Source organism: Onychostoma macrolepis, chromosome 18 (genome assembly GCF_012432095.1).
Source record: "Onychostoma macrolepis isolate SWU-2019 chromosome 18, ASM1243209v1, whole genome shotgun sequence".
Taxonomy (NCBI): domain Eukaryota; kingdom Metazoa; phylum Chordata; class Actinopteri; order Cypriniformes; family Cyprinidae; genus Onychostoma; species Onychostoma macrolepis.
In genome coordinates this window covers 7,934,904-7,950,853 of record NC_081172.1, presented here as the reverse complement: position 1 = coordinate 7,950,853, position 15,950 = coordinate 7,934,904, and the positions used below count along the sequence as shown (strand labels likewise).

Sequence of the window (15,950 nt, the reverse complement as noted above, 5' to 3'; positions counted from 1 at the left end):
AGAATGGATCAATCATTCTCTTGAATCAAATCAATGAATCGATTGATCCGGTTCACAAAATCAGTCTGAATGATTCATTCACAAATCGAAGTTCAAATGTGACCGGAATGAGTCGCAGCAGCTCCATCAGCGAATAACAGGCTACATTTTGGTCTGTGTATCACACAAAGCCATCATATGACTTCAGAAAACTTGAAATATGACATATGAGTCATATGTACCATTTTTACAATGTTTTTGCAGTCTGTTTGAAGTCTCCATTCATCTTTGTTCCACTGAAGAAACAAAGTCATACTATTATGAAACAACACTGTGGTGAGTAAATGATGAGTGAGTGTAGTATTTGTTTTAATGAAGTCATAAAGCTAGACTGTAGAAAGCCAGACTGGATGTTTTTTTTTTTTTTTTCAAAATCGTTTAGTTAATTGTAATTCGTCTGCAGAATTTTTCAGTATTGCTGAGCTTTGCTTGTGTTGGTGTTTCGTGACTCTACCCTACTGCTTAAGTACTGTAATGCATCTTTATTGTTCCTCGCGTTCAGGAAAACCCGTGCATAAATTCCACGGGTGATTATCAGAGCTCTGCATTGGGAAAGGCGGCTGGGGATACTTGTTCATCACTACTTCAGGGTCTCAACCACCCATTCTCCCCCCTTCACCCCAATCAGCCAGACCACATCGCTCCTGGTGCCAGTGGAGTGGGTTTCTAGAAGGCCTCGGCCTTTATCTGGAACAGGAATGCAGAAAATGCGAAAACAATTGGCGCGGGAGCGGCGGTGCTTTCAGAGCCCTGGGGGTGACAAAAGGCTTTCACTCCGCGAGGGCAGAAAAGCTGTTAGGGGGGTCGTTGCAGAGATGGCCTTGCATGGAAAACTCTACTCTTATCTGGGTTAGCGTTCCAGGCCAGACAGTACAATTACACAACCTAACCCAGAGTGAGAAAGGAGGATGCAAAGTGTCAGGAATGTAGGCAAAGGGCTTTGGGGACATAGTTCTAAAGAAATTATTTGTGTCACTGTTGTCATGGGTGGAAGAAGCATGTAGAGGTGTTGAGACATACTCAAAGTATGCACTTTTAGGCCTTGTGCAACAGGCAAAATCAAACGAGGTGCTAAATGATAGTGTAAATGTTCTTTCTTTCTTTATGCGGACATAAAGGGTTTTCTTAGGTCAGTTTATAGATTTATTTTATTTAGCTGAAATAAAAAAAATCCAGTTTCTCTCAGGTCAGCTTTCTTTTTCTTTCTTTCTTTCTTTCTGCTGAATGTTTAGGATTTCTTTATGCTAAAATGTGTCAAAATCAGTTTTCTCAATTCAGTTTTAAAGATTTCTTATTTTATTTAATATTTCATTTTATTTTGCTGAAGTTAAAGCAAGTGTCAAATATAAAACATTCCAGTTCCAGTTTCTCCTGTCGACTATAACATTTTAATTCATTCATTCATTCATTCTACTTTTGAGGTTAAAATAATAAAATAATTAATAATTATATTATATAAAATGATTAAATAATTAGTTATATAAAAATAAAAAATGAAGAAAATTTTAATAAAAATAAAAATTATTTTTAATGAAATTGATAAAACACAAAACAAAGTAGTGACAGGATGATTATAGTTTGAAAGTTACTTTGTTATCGCTCTAATAATATCAGTCCAGTGCACTCCAGAAAGTTGACCTTAAATAGCTGGAATTCCAGAAAAATGCCAAGATTCGCTTCTCTTACAATGTTAAATGTGTTATCACAGCCTTTCAAACATCGTAAAAGCATTTATTTTTTATTTTTCATTCTTCCCTGTCACCCTCCCTTGTATGTGCGAGTGCTGTGGCCCATACCAATGGACTGGTAAATAGATGTGCAAAGGGTATTAAAGAAACAATTCATTAGTTGTACATTAAACTGCTAATCAATAAAGCTGCATTAAACTATTAGAGCTGCAGACACTCTTCTTCAAGCTCACATCTCTGGGCAAATTATGCCTGGCACTCCCGCACTCCTCACCCACCATACAAAGCAGCTCCTCACAAAGCCTCTGAATGGGGCCCCTGAATTTAATTAAAGTCGGAGCTGATTTGGAAAATGTCTAACACATCAGTGCACTGCCTGGGAGATGCCACATCTCTTTATTAAGGCAGGGTCTTATCTTTTTTATAGGCAGGAGCCAAGGCCGTACGTAGTATGCAGGGCCCCATCTGAGGCCGTCATCTAGATACCGGTGCCAAGGAATAGAGGGAGGGAAATGAATGAAGTTCCAACGAAAGTGGCACAAGCTTTTTGTTATTCCAGAGGGAGATCTTTTATGCTGTCCATAATTTGCTGCTTCATAGCCGTCCTGCTCACATCTTCATTTGCAGACCAAGAGAATAATTAGCTTAGAAGATGGATGGGTTATAAAATTGTTTATAATGTATCTCTTCTGTTTATGTTTTGTTAGAACAATTTCATTAAAGATGTCTCTTGAATCTAGGCCCGAACGCTGATGCTACTGTGTCTTGAATAACTAAATGACCCCTTTGGTGGTTGTTTGGCACAGTTTAGCACTTACTAGCGGTCATTTCTCTAAATAGCCGTATCCTTTTTCTCCTCTCTCTAAATCTGTGGATGCAGTACCCTGGCCTGTTTAGCTGCGCCGCAGCCCTGCGATTTCATGTGCCAGGTTACGGAGTCTTCACACTGACACCAATTAAATAGCAAGAGGTCACTGAGTCCGTGTGCTGTTGTTTGCTATTGCCATTCATATCCTACTCACACATGAGGATCACATGAGCTCCACTATCTGTAGATGTTCAGCCTTCTGCTGGAGATGTTCCTGACCTCTATACGCTAACCCTGTGTTTTCCCTCCATCTTTACTCTACAGCAGGCCTGGCCGTCTGGGACTCAACAGATTCTCCTTCCACCGGCGTGGCAGCAGCTCACACACACCTCCGTTCAACACGCCACCGTCATCCCCGACTCCATGACCAGCTCGCAGCCTCTGGCCAACTGGAGGTGAGAAAGGACTATTGTGCTTGCTACAGTACACAAGGCAGCCCATTTATTCTTAGGCCATTAGTGTTACATTTTTTTTTTTTTATGTCAAAATGCTTTTTTTCTGTTCTAACCTAAAGGGATAGCTCACACAGAAATGAAAATTGTCATATTTACTCACTTTCATGTCGCTCCAAACCTGTATGCATTCTGTTGAACAATATATTTTAAAGAATGTTAGTCCCAAAGGGGGCCCAAAACTGTTTGGTTACCAACATTCTTCAAAATATCTTCTTTTGTGTTCCACAGAATGCATACAGGTTTGGAAAACCATAAGAGGGAGTAAATAATTTTAAGGTGTAGATAAGATACAAAGTTGTCCCTTTAAGGGTACTGCTCCAGTGATAAGCTTTTTTTTCTTGCAGTGTGGGTTGATTTCCCAGTAAAGTGTTAATACTGTGGCTTTGTGGTGCTTTCAAAACATTGCTTTTTTCTACATCCTAGCCCATGGACATTTGTCTCAACCAGTGTGAGTTTGAGGGCAAGACAATCATTTCGTCTGGCCATTGGCAGATGGGGAGTGTTTGAGAAACCATTATTGTTTTTGCAATAGATTGCAACAGTGCCCTCCCAATTTTTCAGCAGCCTTGGTTCCAGAAGTATTTTTCCCATTCTTTTTTTCACATAGGGATTAATAAAAAGGTCTTTGTTTAGGAGTTATACGCTATGAACTAAACCAACTAGATATGAGGTGAATCACAGCATTATAAAACTTTGATTTGAAGCAAAATAGGTACAACACTGCAATGCTTTATGGGAGTGAGTGGGTTCTAAAATGTTTTTTGGGCAAAATTTGCTTTGTTGCGATTATTTGATTGGTGGAGATTTCTCTGTAGAATTATGGATAATGTCATTTTTCTGCTGTTGAACATATTTCAAAATTAAATCGAAATAATGTAGGCTGATTGCTTCAACAAAAGCATTTACCCTCAAATAACAACCTCTTAGCTCACAGTAGGTCTGTCTTTAAAGGTTTATAAGTTGTCGCTCAAAATCAGTTCCCCTGTGGAGAAAATGAGAATTGAGAATGAGATTTTTACTTCTGGAACCGACTGTTTAACTCCATTCCATTTAGATGTTGGTGCCACAGAAGCTTTCATCTTTAGTTTGTTTTATTTAGCCAGACAGATCTGGTACAATTTCATCATGTTTAATAGGGACTCCGTTAGCATTTTATAATTAATTATATCCTCACGAAACATACTTATACCATGCTAATTATATAAACGGGTCATGTGGAACTCAAACGATCTATTTTAAGATATCATGACTGGTGATCCGTATATTTCAAGGCAGTTTGGTACCGCAACACTGGGTTTTAATAATCTCCTAGATTATGAACTAAGCAGATTGAGTTATCTAGGTTGCTTAGTCTGCAAATGCACCTAAAAAGCCAACATGCATTTGAATTATTCATTTGGAATGAAGAAACAGAATATTTTAAATCGGATACTCATTATATTCTGGATTTGTTTAGAATTCTTGTTGGTTTCTTGTAATGGAACAGTGAGTGCAGGAGCATGTCTCTGGCTAGGACAGGGTATTGGAGTCAGGTCGTGCTGTCCTGCATGAGGTGAATGTATTACAGAGGAACGTGTGCTGATATCTGCGGATCATCACATCAGAGCCTTAAGCTCAGCCCGGAGGGCTTGGTAGTCCTGAGCCAGTCCGGTTGGAAAAGTGTCGCACTTTTACTGCAGAGAGGGATTTCTCTGAGATCTAATGCTGTTCTCTGTTCCTTTTCTGTTTGCTGCAATCACTGCTGCCCCTTCTGGCCAAATGTTGCATTGCATTTATTCTTAATTTAATTCATAAAGATCTAAATGCTATTTAGCTATTTAGGGTTTGTTCCTATGTTGGATATATTTAATTCTGACAAGTAGTGCTGTGGTCAAAATATTTTGGAACAAAAAAAAGTTGGTGACCATTGCCTCTGACGTTACTTGAACTGTTTTATCTGTAGCAACAGAGCTTTGGACACTGTAAAAATCCTACTTATAATCAATGTCAAGTTGACAGTGAATTATTTAAACATCCTTATAACAAGGTACAATAAATTGACATGAGAAGCTAAATATCATAAAATGTTAAGAATAGTTTGTAGAGAATGTATCTTGAATCAATGAGAAATAAATTTTTAGATTTTGCACAACAACAACAAAAATTGTAATCAAAATTACATTTCTAAAAGCAAAATAGAAGTAGAGTTTTACTTTACTCTTACTGTCAGTAAATGTATACGGTCTCATTCCATAACATTTTTTTTTTTTTCATATGAAATATCTTGTCAGATGAATTTAATACACTGTTGTTCAAGTTTGGCATCAGTACAGAAATTAATACTTTTATTCAGCAAGGATGCATTAAATTAATCAAATGTTGTTACAAAAGGTTTCCATTTCAAATATATAAAAAAAATGCTGTTCTTGTAAAATTTCTAACCATTCAAAACTCTTGAAAAATTATATTGAGCAGCGCAACCAACGTTGATAATGATAAGACATGTTTCTTGAGCACCAAATCAGCATATTAGAGTGATTTTTGAAAGATCACGTGACACTGAAGACTGGAGTAATGATGCTGAATATAAACAAGAATAAGTTACATTTTAAAAATATATGTGACCCTGGACCACAAAACCAGTCTTAAGTAGCACGGCTATATTTATAGCAATAGCCAAAAATACATTTTATGGGTCAAAATTATTGATTTTTCTTTTATGCCAAAAATCATTAGGACATTAAGTAAAGATCATGTTCCATGAAGATATTTTGTGAATTTTTTACTGTAAATATATTGTTTGGACAACTTTAAAGGCGAAATTTACAACAATTTTGTAAATTTGGACAACTTTAAAGGCGATTTGATCAATATTTAGATTTTTTTGCACCCTCAGATTCCAGATTTTCAAATAGTTGTATCTCGGCCAAATATTGTCCGATCCTAACAAACCATACATCAATGCAAAGCTTATTTATTGAAAAATTGACTGGTTATGACTGGTTTTGTGGTCCAGGGTCACATATTATAATAAAAAACAGTTATTTTAAATATTTCATAATTTGACTGTTTTACTGTATTTGTGATCATGTAACAGCAGCCTTGATCATAAGAGACGTATTTCAGAAACATTAAGAAATTATTTTTCAGACTTTTGAACGGTAATGTAAGAAGTATTTAAAGGGCATGCTTTAATTATTCTTGTTTTGATTCAGGAATTCACATCCCCATGGCAGCCATTACAATCCCATTATGCAACAGCCAGCCTTACTGGCAGGTCACGTCACCCTGCCGTCTCAGCAGCCTCTCAATGTGGGTGTGGCTCATGTCATGAGACAGCCATCAAACAACAACTCCTCCTCCAAAAAGAACAAGCAGCACCAGATGAACAACAGGTCAGACAACCCTTACTTAAACAAATGAACAAACTATGGTTTTGTCATGGTACATGCCATCAGGTGGTAATATTTATCTGTTATCATTAATAAATGCCATGGTATAATATGGTAAAATGTTCAAAAAATATGATTTCATGTCTAAAAAGCTTTACAAAAGAACCTCATACTTTCTTAGGAACGTGTCGGCGTACGACGTGTCCTCCACCCAGCCGGTGACGTCACCTCAACGCTCCAAACGAGTGAAGGAGAACACCCCCCCTCGGTGCGCCGTGGTTCAGAACGGCCCGTCCTCAACCTGCGGCCCATCACAGACCTGTGGAGGAGGGGGGTGGGGAGGCGAGCAGGCATGTAGCACCACTCGAGACCACCACGGTCAACACAACCCACCGCGCCAAACCATCATCATCCCCGACACCCCCAGCCCGGCCGTCAGCATCATCACCATCAGCAGTGACACGGATGAGGAGGACGACCTTAAACAGCCCAGTAACACCAGGTCAGAAAAATGGGACAAGCGATTTTAGTGCACAGTTCTGTAATGTGACATATTTTTGGAGTGAAAGTGGGAAATAATGTAGGACAGGACTTGATTTTATCCATCAGGATTTGATTGGATTGTGTTTATGTTAGGATATTGCTTAATATTTGTCTGTCTGCGTATATTCTAAAAGAATATTATAAAAACAATTTGTTTTCTGTGGAATAACTGATTAATCATGCGCAATAAGACCAGGGACATTTATTGAGTAAATAAATAGGGTCAATTTTGACTTTTAAATGCCTATTTGGCTCAGGGAAAATACCGGATAATGCCTTGGAAATGACTTTGGTGGTCTTGGGAGTTGAAGGTTTTACGTAAAAAATCTGACATTGTAGATATTATTCATATGGTACACTCTAAAAATTGTCATAATTTTAACTAAATAAGACAACAGTAAAAAGCTGTGTATTGGTTAATGGTACATTCCCTTACTGTATACAGTAAATAACTGTTATAAATCTAATGGGACATTTCATGTAAAATACTGTTAAATTTTCAACAGTATTTCAGAAAGCGAATTAGGACGGAGATAGGGGGTGGGATCAGGAAAGGTCCTCGAGCCGGGATTCGAACTCGGGACGCTGCCCACAAGGCTGTTGGCGCCGACATGAATCACCTTTCTAACCTTCCTGTTTTTCCTTCTCAACAGCACGTCATCCAAACAGAGGAAGAATGTCATCAGCTGTGTGACGGTCCATGACTCCCCTGACTCTGACTCCAGCAATACCAGCCCGTACGCTGTGAAGTCCCGGCCTAATGGCCCCAACGCCAACGGCTACGACTCCAAAGGCGCTGTCCTGGACAACTACAGCAATGGGAACCCCCGCACCATCATCATCCCTCCACTGAAGAGCCAGGCCAGCGAGAATCTGGGAGAGTGTGACAGACTCCTGCCTGGTGAGACAGGGGAAGGGCTGATAAGCTGACAGAGAAAAAGGGACACCTGGCAGAGCCTGAATCAAGCATCAATTTAAAGTGACAATTCACTGACAGCCTCTGATATGCAGCGTAGATTTATTTAGTAGATTTAGTAGATTTATGTGGCATTTCAAAATCTATGGGCAATAAAAACAGCTTAGAGAAGTATTTCAAGCAAGTCCGATCTGTTAAAAATTGTCAGAAGATATTTTATGACAATGCAAACTTAAGTGTGATCAACAGTTCTGTTTACTGTAACAGTGTTTTTTTGAACATTATTATGCAGATTTCTGGAATACTAATTGATTCTAATTGGTCAATCACAGTATACTACAAGTTAACTAGAGTTTGTACATGGCCTGCTAAACTATATTGATAGGCAAACAGTTTCATAAATAGCTGTGCTAATTAATTTCATGTCTGTTTTATCACTCTGTGATCTCTTTCTTGTCACATAATAAATACATTTGGAAAATTTGTTGAAAATATTGATTATATTGTCTTAAAATAATTTTTCCAATATTTTTCCAAATGTATTTATTTTTATTTGAATTTTTGCAGTTTTATTTAACACATTATTTATTTTTACACAATATAAATGATTGTTTATCCTAATTATTTTTTATTTGTATTTAGTTATTACAATATAATCAGTATTCCCAACATTATTTCCAAATTTATTTTTATTTTTGCAATTTTATTTTAACATTATTTATTTTAATTTTATTAACACAACATGGTCAATATTTTCAACAATTTTCTAATGTTTATGAATGAATAAATGAATTTATTTATTTATTCCTCTTTCTATCATCCATCCATCCCAATATAATCAATATTCCCAAAATTATTTCCAAATTATTATTTTTTTCAATTTTATTTAATTAACACAATATAATCAATATTTTCGACAAATTTCTAACTTTTATCTATCCATCCATCCATCCCAATAAAATTTTATTTTTATATATTTAATTATAATACAATATTACCAAGATTATTTCAAATTTTTTAACATATTTTATCAATTCCAACAGACACGGTGAACCACCAGAACTCCACCTACAAGTTCAAAACCTCCAATGGGGGCTTGTCTGGCAACAACCACTCTTCGGGAGGCGTGGTTGGAGGCATGTCATACCGTCAGCAGCGCACAGGGCCACACCCCTTTCAGCAGCAGCCTCTAAATCTCAGCCAGGTATTTCAGTCGAGCATTTCAAACCTGGTTCTTAGTTCGTTTATTTAGCCACAAAAGTAATATGGTGATATCCCTTCATTTAGGCCCAGCAGCACATGGCAGTTGAGCGCAACGGAGGCCACCGGAGGCAGCAGGCCTACATCACCCCCACTATGGCCACCCAGGCTCAGTACTCCTTCCACAACAGCCCCACCCACACAGCTAACGTTCATCCCCACTTGGCTGCTCCTCATCTGCCCGGGCAGCCACACCTCTACACCTACACTGCCCCCACGGCCCTGGGCTCCACCGGCACGGTGGCCCACCTGGTCGCGTCGCAGGGTTCGGCCCGTCACGCAGTCCAGCACGCTAGCTACCCGCCAGGCATCGTCCACCAGGTGCCTGTTAGCATGGGTCACCGCGTGCTGCCCTCGCCCACCCTGCACCACGGCCAGTACCAGGCCCAATTCGCGCACCAGACCTACATCAGTGCTTCTCCTGCCTCCACTGTCTACACTGGATACCCGCTGAGCCCCACCAAGATGAACCAGTACCCTTACCTCTAAAGCTGAAACACTGGAGCCCAGCCAATCGCTGCTTACCATTTCTACCCTTATCCCACCTAGAGACAGAGAGACATGCTGAAGCCTATCGACCCTTAACCCCATCCCCTTGTTCCTTTCATGCTTAAACTTGAAGACAATGAAGACGCCGATGGATAGAGGAAGTGTACTCTCGGAGGGAACGGAAGGGTACTGAGGAGTTTTTCTTTTTTTTTTAGATGAGTTTGCCTTCTCAAAAGGGCCAGTTAACGTTTTATTTCGTGATCTGGAGGTTTCGTTTCTTTTAAAACAGAAGAAGGAGATTTTGCTTTTGTAGTTTCTTTTACAACATGGTCTCATCAACAGGCCGTTTGGGAGAGACAGAGTTTAATTCGAGGGAGATTTTAATTGCTTTTCCCTTTCTTGAATTCATTCACCGACTGTTGAGCCGAGGTCATGACGTGGATGTTTTAAATTCCTACGAGAATGTTTTTGGACAAGGTGAAATACGGATATCTGCTGCTCTTCAAAGAAAAAAAAAACATAACGATGGCCTTGAACTGTCTTAAACGTTTCCAAATTACACGCGGCGAGCGGTATCGTGCATATTCCGCCGCGCTCTCCGACAAAAAACACCTGGAGGAATCTTCTGGAAATAGGACGACAAAACTTTCTAGTGTATTTATAGACTTTTCTTCGTTTGTGTTCACATTTAGAAAAGAAAATGCGTTTGTCATACCGTAGAACATTAGCTGGGCCCCTCTTTGTAGAATGTAGCAGTCTGCACCCGTTGATTTCATGAAGAACCTTTCTGATACCAATAGATTCTTGTTTTTCCTCTTTCAATGTGATTGCACAAAGTGGTTACAATAACATAGGCATGTTCAACACGGTAGACAGTCGTGCGTTTGCGTGCATGTGTGCGCTCAGCACATCTGTGCGACATATTCCTCCACAGTCTTAGGTTTATCATTGTTACCTCGTAGTGCCTTACATATATTACGACAGTTTACTTGGCTGGAAACCCTCTAGAACCAGATGCTAGTCAGAGAGTTGGCTCCTAGGTTGAACATCTTCATTCGAGCTGTTTTGTGTGTTTTTTTTAAGTTCCAGGTGTAAGCGTTAGCCCTAAACGTTATTTAAATGCTTCTCGTTTAGCGTGCATGAGGTCTTCTACATTTAAAGATAAAGATACTTGCCTGGGGTAATGAACCAAAGTCGTCATTTAAAGATAAGTAACTTTTGTTCTGGATAGTGGATATAATTATATATAGCGTATTTACTGTATATATCTGTTTTAGTACTTGCAATCAATGCAACATCACTGATTTTAGGCTACATATGTCATAAAAGGGAGACTAAATGTATATCTTATGGGAAAAGCCAAGTATCATTTAATCAGTTTGAGATCGGGCCACACTATTTGTCTAAAAATATAATAAAACAAACCAGGTTTGAAGAGGTTGTCTGTTTACGAAAGGCTTGACTTGGTTTAGAAACCTGGGAGGGTTCGAGAAGGAGAGTCTTGTTAGGAGTAGGAGGTGCTTGTGGATTTTGATGGGAACTGTTGGGAAAGCGAGAGGGCAAATTCCACATTTTTAATGAGAATAGCATGTTGGCTTTGAGCACGTTGGTAGATGCCGAAGGAAGCCGTGCAGCACGACTGCACACCATACTCTGATTTAAGCGCTTGTTCAAGGTTCTACGAAGATCTGTGGGGTTTTTATTCTCACGTACACTCCGGGGTTCGAACTGCCCCTGGTTGCATGAGGATATCTGCATCAACATGCACCGGAAATCAATATTGGCTTTGTCTTTTTCACTGTTTGTCTTACCGTAGGAATCACTTATGCTACAGGTGTCAGTCAGTACAGAGATAACAAAAGTGTAGAAAACTGTGGGCCAATGCTTGTCTTTTTTTGCTGCTTATTTAACATTGATATGCTAGCCAATCATTTACACTGTGTCCTAACCACGTGCTCCGCAACAACGCTATTACAAAGACAGGGAAAGTTATATAGTACTTTATATAAAATACCTTTCAAAAGTTTGGGGTAAGTTCAATTTTTCTTTTTTTTAATTAATACTTTTGTTTAGCAGAGATACATTAAATTGACCAAAAATGGCAGTAAAGACATACAGAGATCATAATGAAAGACGTTGCTATTTCGAATAAATGCTGTTCTTTTGAATGTTCTATTCATCAAAGAATCTTGGATAAAAATGTATCTCAGTTTCCACAAAAAAATATTAAGCAGAAATAATAATTAATGTTTATTAAGCACCAAATCATCATATTAGAATGACTTCTGAAGGATCATGTGACACTGAAGACTGGAATAATGATGCTGAAAATTCAGCTTTGCATCAGAGGAATAAATTACATTTAAAATATATGCAAGTAAAAAAACGTTATTTTAAATTGTAATAATATTTCACAATATTACTGTATTTTTTGTTAAATAAGTGCATCCTTGATGAACATAAGAGACTAAAAATAACCTGATAAAACTTTATTAAAATGTATTTTTACTATTTTAATTATCTAAGAACGGAAGGAATACAAAATAATACAAATAAAATAATCAAAAGTTTACTTCAAATTTGATTCAAATTAATTACTAAAAAGGAAAGAAAAAGATCAATTCCATGTGTTTTTTTGTTTTTGCATTGACCGGACATTTTTGATTGGCTGTGATTCAGATTTTTTATTCAGATTGGCTGTGGCAATTATGCGCCTGCTTAGGACACAGTGTTTTATTTTATTTTATTTTTTTCATTTTTATGTCTTCAGATGGGCACATGCTTATGGAATATCAAATATATCCTATTCTGCCCTCACGTCATGCCACAAAACTTACATTTGAAGTAGTTTTTACTTTGAGATGTTTCTATTTTATTGTTTTACTTTGCTAGGTATATTGTGTTCTTGTAGAGAGTGTTGCAATAATTCTTGTGGATGTTTATTAATTTCTTTGTTATATGTCAAGCATCATTTGTTTGATTTCTGGTGGTCGATATGTAACTGTGATGTTTAGTATTCATACGTGGACCCTCGTCTTGTAGGAAGCACAGACTTTGTCCATGTGCTTGGCCAAGATCTGACACCAGTTATGTTGTACCCAAGCCTTCGGTTTGCTAGCTTGTCAGATTGATTCATAAAGCTGTGTGTTATGACTTAGGATGCCAATAGATTTTTTGTTGTTGTTATTGTTGTTGTTGTCAAATATTTGTTTAAGCTTAAGTTGGATGCTCATTGAAGCACACAATTGAGAAAGGCTCCTTCGACATTAGTCGCATAAAACATTCCATTCCGGAAGGAGCCGTTTCTGGCAGCACTGATCTGTAGTCTCCAGTCTCTCTCACCTCACAGGGACCGGCCTGAACGACCAAATCTGGACTCCGCTGGCATTTAAGGACTTTTTGTTCTTCCCACCAAAGAATTTCAGCATGTCATTAATGCACAGACGTGTCCCTTGCTGTAATGGAGAAGACAGAGTGAGTTTCACTGACATTTGGAAAATGAAAAACATAAAAAAATACAGGTTAGATCAGGTCGGTGTCAGAAAAGAACCTGTAGATGGCAAAACAGAGATGACAAAAATAATGCACTCTCATGAACTTAGTGCAGTTGCTGTTAGCACAGTATAATCCATTGTTTTTGTTCCTTTCTCATACCTTTTGTCAGTGTTAGTGTGGACAAATCTCCCATTTTTGAATCCAAGAGGATTTGTGTAAGAAATAAGGCCCTTATGTTTTTATTTTTTTGTATTTTTTTTTTATTTTTAGAAATGTCAATCCCACATTAATGCTTTATTTCAGTTATTAAAGCTGCTGTGTGTAATTCTTATAAGAGTATATAAACACTGAACATCGCTTTGCTTTCATACAGCAGCATTAGATCCACCAATGGTGTGTAATGTGGGCGTGGCTGTTAGTCTGACCAATGGAAAATTGGGTGTGTGTTTTTTTTTTTTTTTTTTTTCATTTCTTTTTGATACCATTAGTGATGCATAAATTACACATTGCAGGTTTAAATTTCAGCTTTTTACAAAATTATTTTGGTTTTAACTACATATGCAAGAATCGCATAGATAAATTAGTGTTTCATATAATGGCCTGTGAATTAAATCCAGTGTCGTTACCGTTTATGAATTGGTCACTAGTACAAAATGAATGTAAAATTTCTGATCTACACATCATGATTATGTTGGATTGCTCTGGCTAGCAATCAATTTCACTTGATCTAGCATTGATTTGACCCAAATTGCAATTCATTTTAATCCAAATTATGCAGTTTGATGTGTTTTAACTAATTTAAATCATAGAAAGCTGTATTGACTCTACAAATATATTAATTATGAACAAGTCAAGGTTTTTTTTTTTTTTTTTTGGAGATTCAGTTTGTCTGAACTGTATACATTAACAAAGACAGTAATTTTAAGTTACCAAAATGCGCTAGAAAGAAGCATTAATGCAATTTACAATTTTGTTTTCCATCTTATGTCAAAATTCTGCCTTCTCCTTTATTAACTGCGCATGAAGCTTTAAGGAACCGTGAATATGTGTTTTATTGGTGATTTTGGGGGTTTTGTTATACATTTAGCTTCATGAATATACAACCTACAATCAAAATCCAACTTCCGACGTTACCGAAAGCGATGGATTCCGCCATTATAAGGACTGAAAAACATTCCTAAACACTCATTGCCAGTCAGACCCTGAATGGCTCCCAAATCAACACTTGTAAAGCACATGATCATGAATTAACTCCAAGCTTGCAGAAATCACAATGGATTATTGTTATTTTTTGTCATTGAAGTGGCCACAGTACTTCCACAATTGTAAAGCTCCTTTTGTTCTGCTTGTTTTGGTCTGATTTTTCTCTCATGTGTGGGCTGAAACGGAAACATTAGGGGTTAATGCACCATTGAACTTGTGTATGAATGTGCTAAGAGGCCAAATATGACAATACGGCCATCTTCATATGTTGTTTTAGAACCAAAAAAAGCAAAACAATAATCGTTACGCCCAAGAACACTCATCGGTCAACTTTTTGTTGTTGTTTAATCTACAGCATAGTCTCTGTCAGGAGTGTGTATTGCAGAGTGACATTACTACGAGCGTGTAAAGCGTAACGTATTCACACGTAGATACGAATCACCAGTGAACGTATTTGTGCAGAAACGTCACTCACCACACGAGTCGCCACAGTAAACCCGTTATGTAGCTGTGATGCACTGTAGCCGTTTGTGCAGCCATCGAAGACGTGAACAATTTTCTACTTGCACAGCAGCGAACATTCACAGTCAGATGTAAAAACTAAATATTTTTCTACGATGTTTCAAGACCTAAGAAAGCATCCGACCCCCGACCCCTGATTTTTGTCGATTGCTGTATGGTTTTCTCAGTAGTGTGTATCACATTAGTTGTTGTCAAAGCTATTGTGTGCTGCAGTATTTCCAGGTATACTTCTTTGTTTATTGTCCTTTTTTATTATAATTATTATAATTTTGCTTTGTTTATTGGGGATTTGAAGAAGTGTGATGTCTCATTATTTCAATCTGTTAACGTAGCATTATATGTACCCTGTACCTTAGGCTAATATTATTAAGTATGCTATGAGAATGGATATTTTACTGGCTTTATAGAATGTTAAAATGAATATAATAATGACAATAATAAGAATGATTTAACTCCTAAAAATTGAGTACTTGCTACTAAGCGCTTGTGTTACCATTACAAATGTTGTGTGCTTCTCTTAATAATTTTCGTTGTAGAAAAAAAAAAAACCTGAGTGAATTTTATTAGGCTTCAACAACTAATGATAGCAGTGTAAATTCATGGAGGATTTTTAACAAACCTGGGGGTTATAGAAGAATATAGTTATTTTAATCGTTCTATTTACTAACTGTAGGGTGTGAAGGGGCTCGCGTCGTGGTGAACTATGTTATAGCTTGTTATTCACTGTTACTTTTGATCATTTTTCGGTCTCCAAGGTGAATCGAGTTATTAAAGGAAATTTGTATGCTCACATATGCATATTGTATATGTGTAGAAATGTAATCACACTTTGTCTTGGATTTACATTAAACTGTTAAGTCACGGCATCAGTCTTGTATTTTCATGCTGTCATTGTGAGTTTCTTTCCTTCTTTTTTATATTACAAAAAAATTAAAAAAGACCGCATTTGCACACTCTCACCAGACATTTTAGAAACCACCAAAAACAGTGCTGGTGAACCAAAACTCATTTCCCTTTTATATAAGAACAGTAGTGTGAAGATTGGGGCTAGCTGTTACAGTAAGGGACTATATTTCAGTAATTATAAGAAAGAAATCGAAA

The 15,950-nt window shown here is 37.5% G+C and overlaps 1 protein-coding gene across 1 annotated transcript in view; it reads left to right on the top strand.

Moving 5' to 3' along the window:
* hipk2 (homeodomain interacting protein kinase 2) overlaps positions 1-15,713 on the top strand; it is a 106,679-nt gene extending 90,966 nt beyond the window's left edge. Inside the window, 6 exon segments of the mRNA XM_058750613.1 lie at positions 2,860-2,990; positions 6,245-6,424; positions 6,603-6,923; positions 7,618-7,865; positions 8,924-9,084; positions 9,168-15,713. Coding sequence (XP_058606596.1) covers positions 2,860-2,990; positions 6,245-6,424; positions 6,603-6,923; positions 7,618-7,865; positions 8,924-9,084; positions 9,168-9,629 — 1,503 coding nt within the window. The 3' untranslated portion in view covers positions 9,630-15,713.
* Positions 15,714-15,950: the final 237 nt, after the last annotated feature.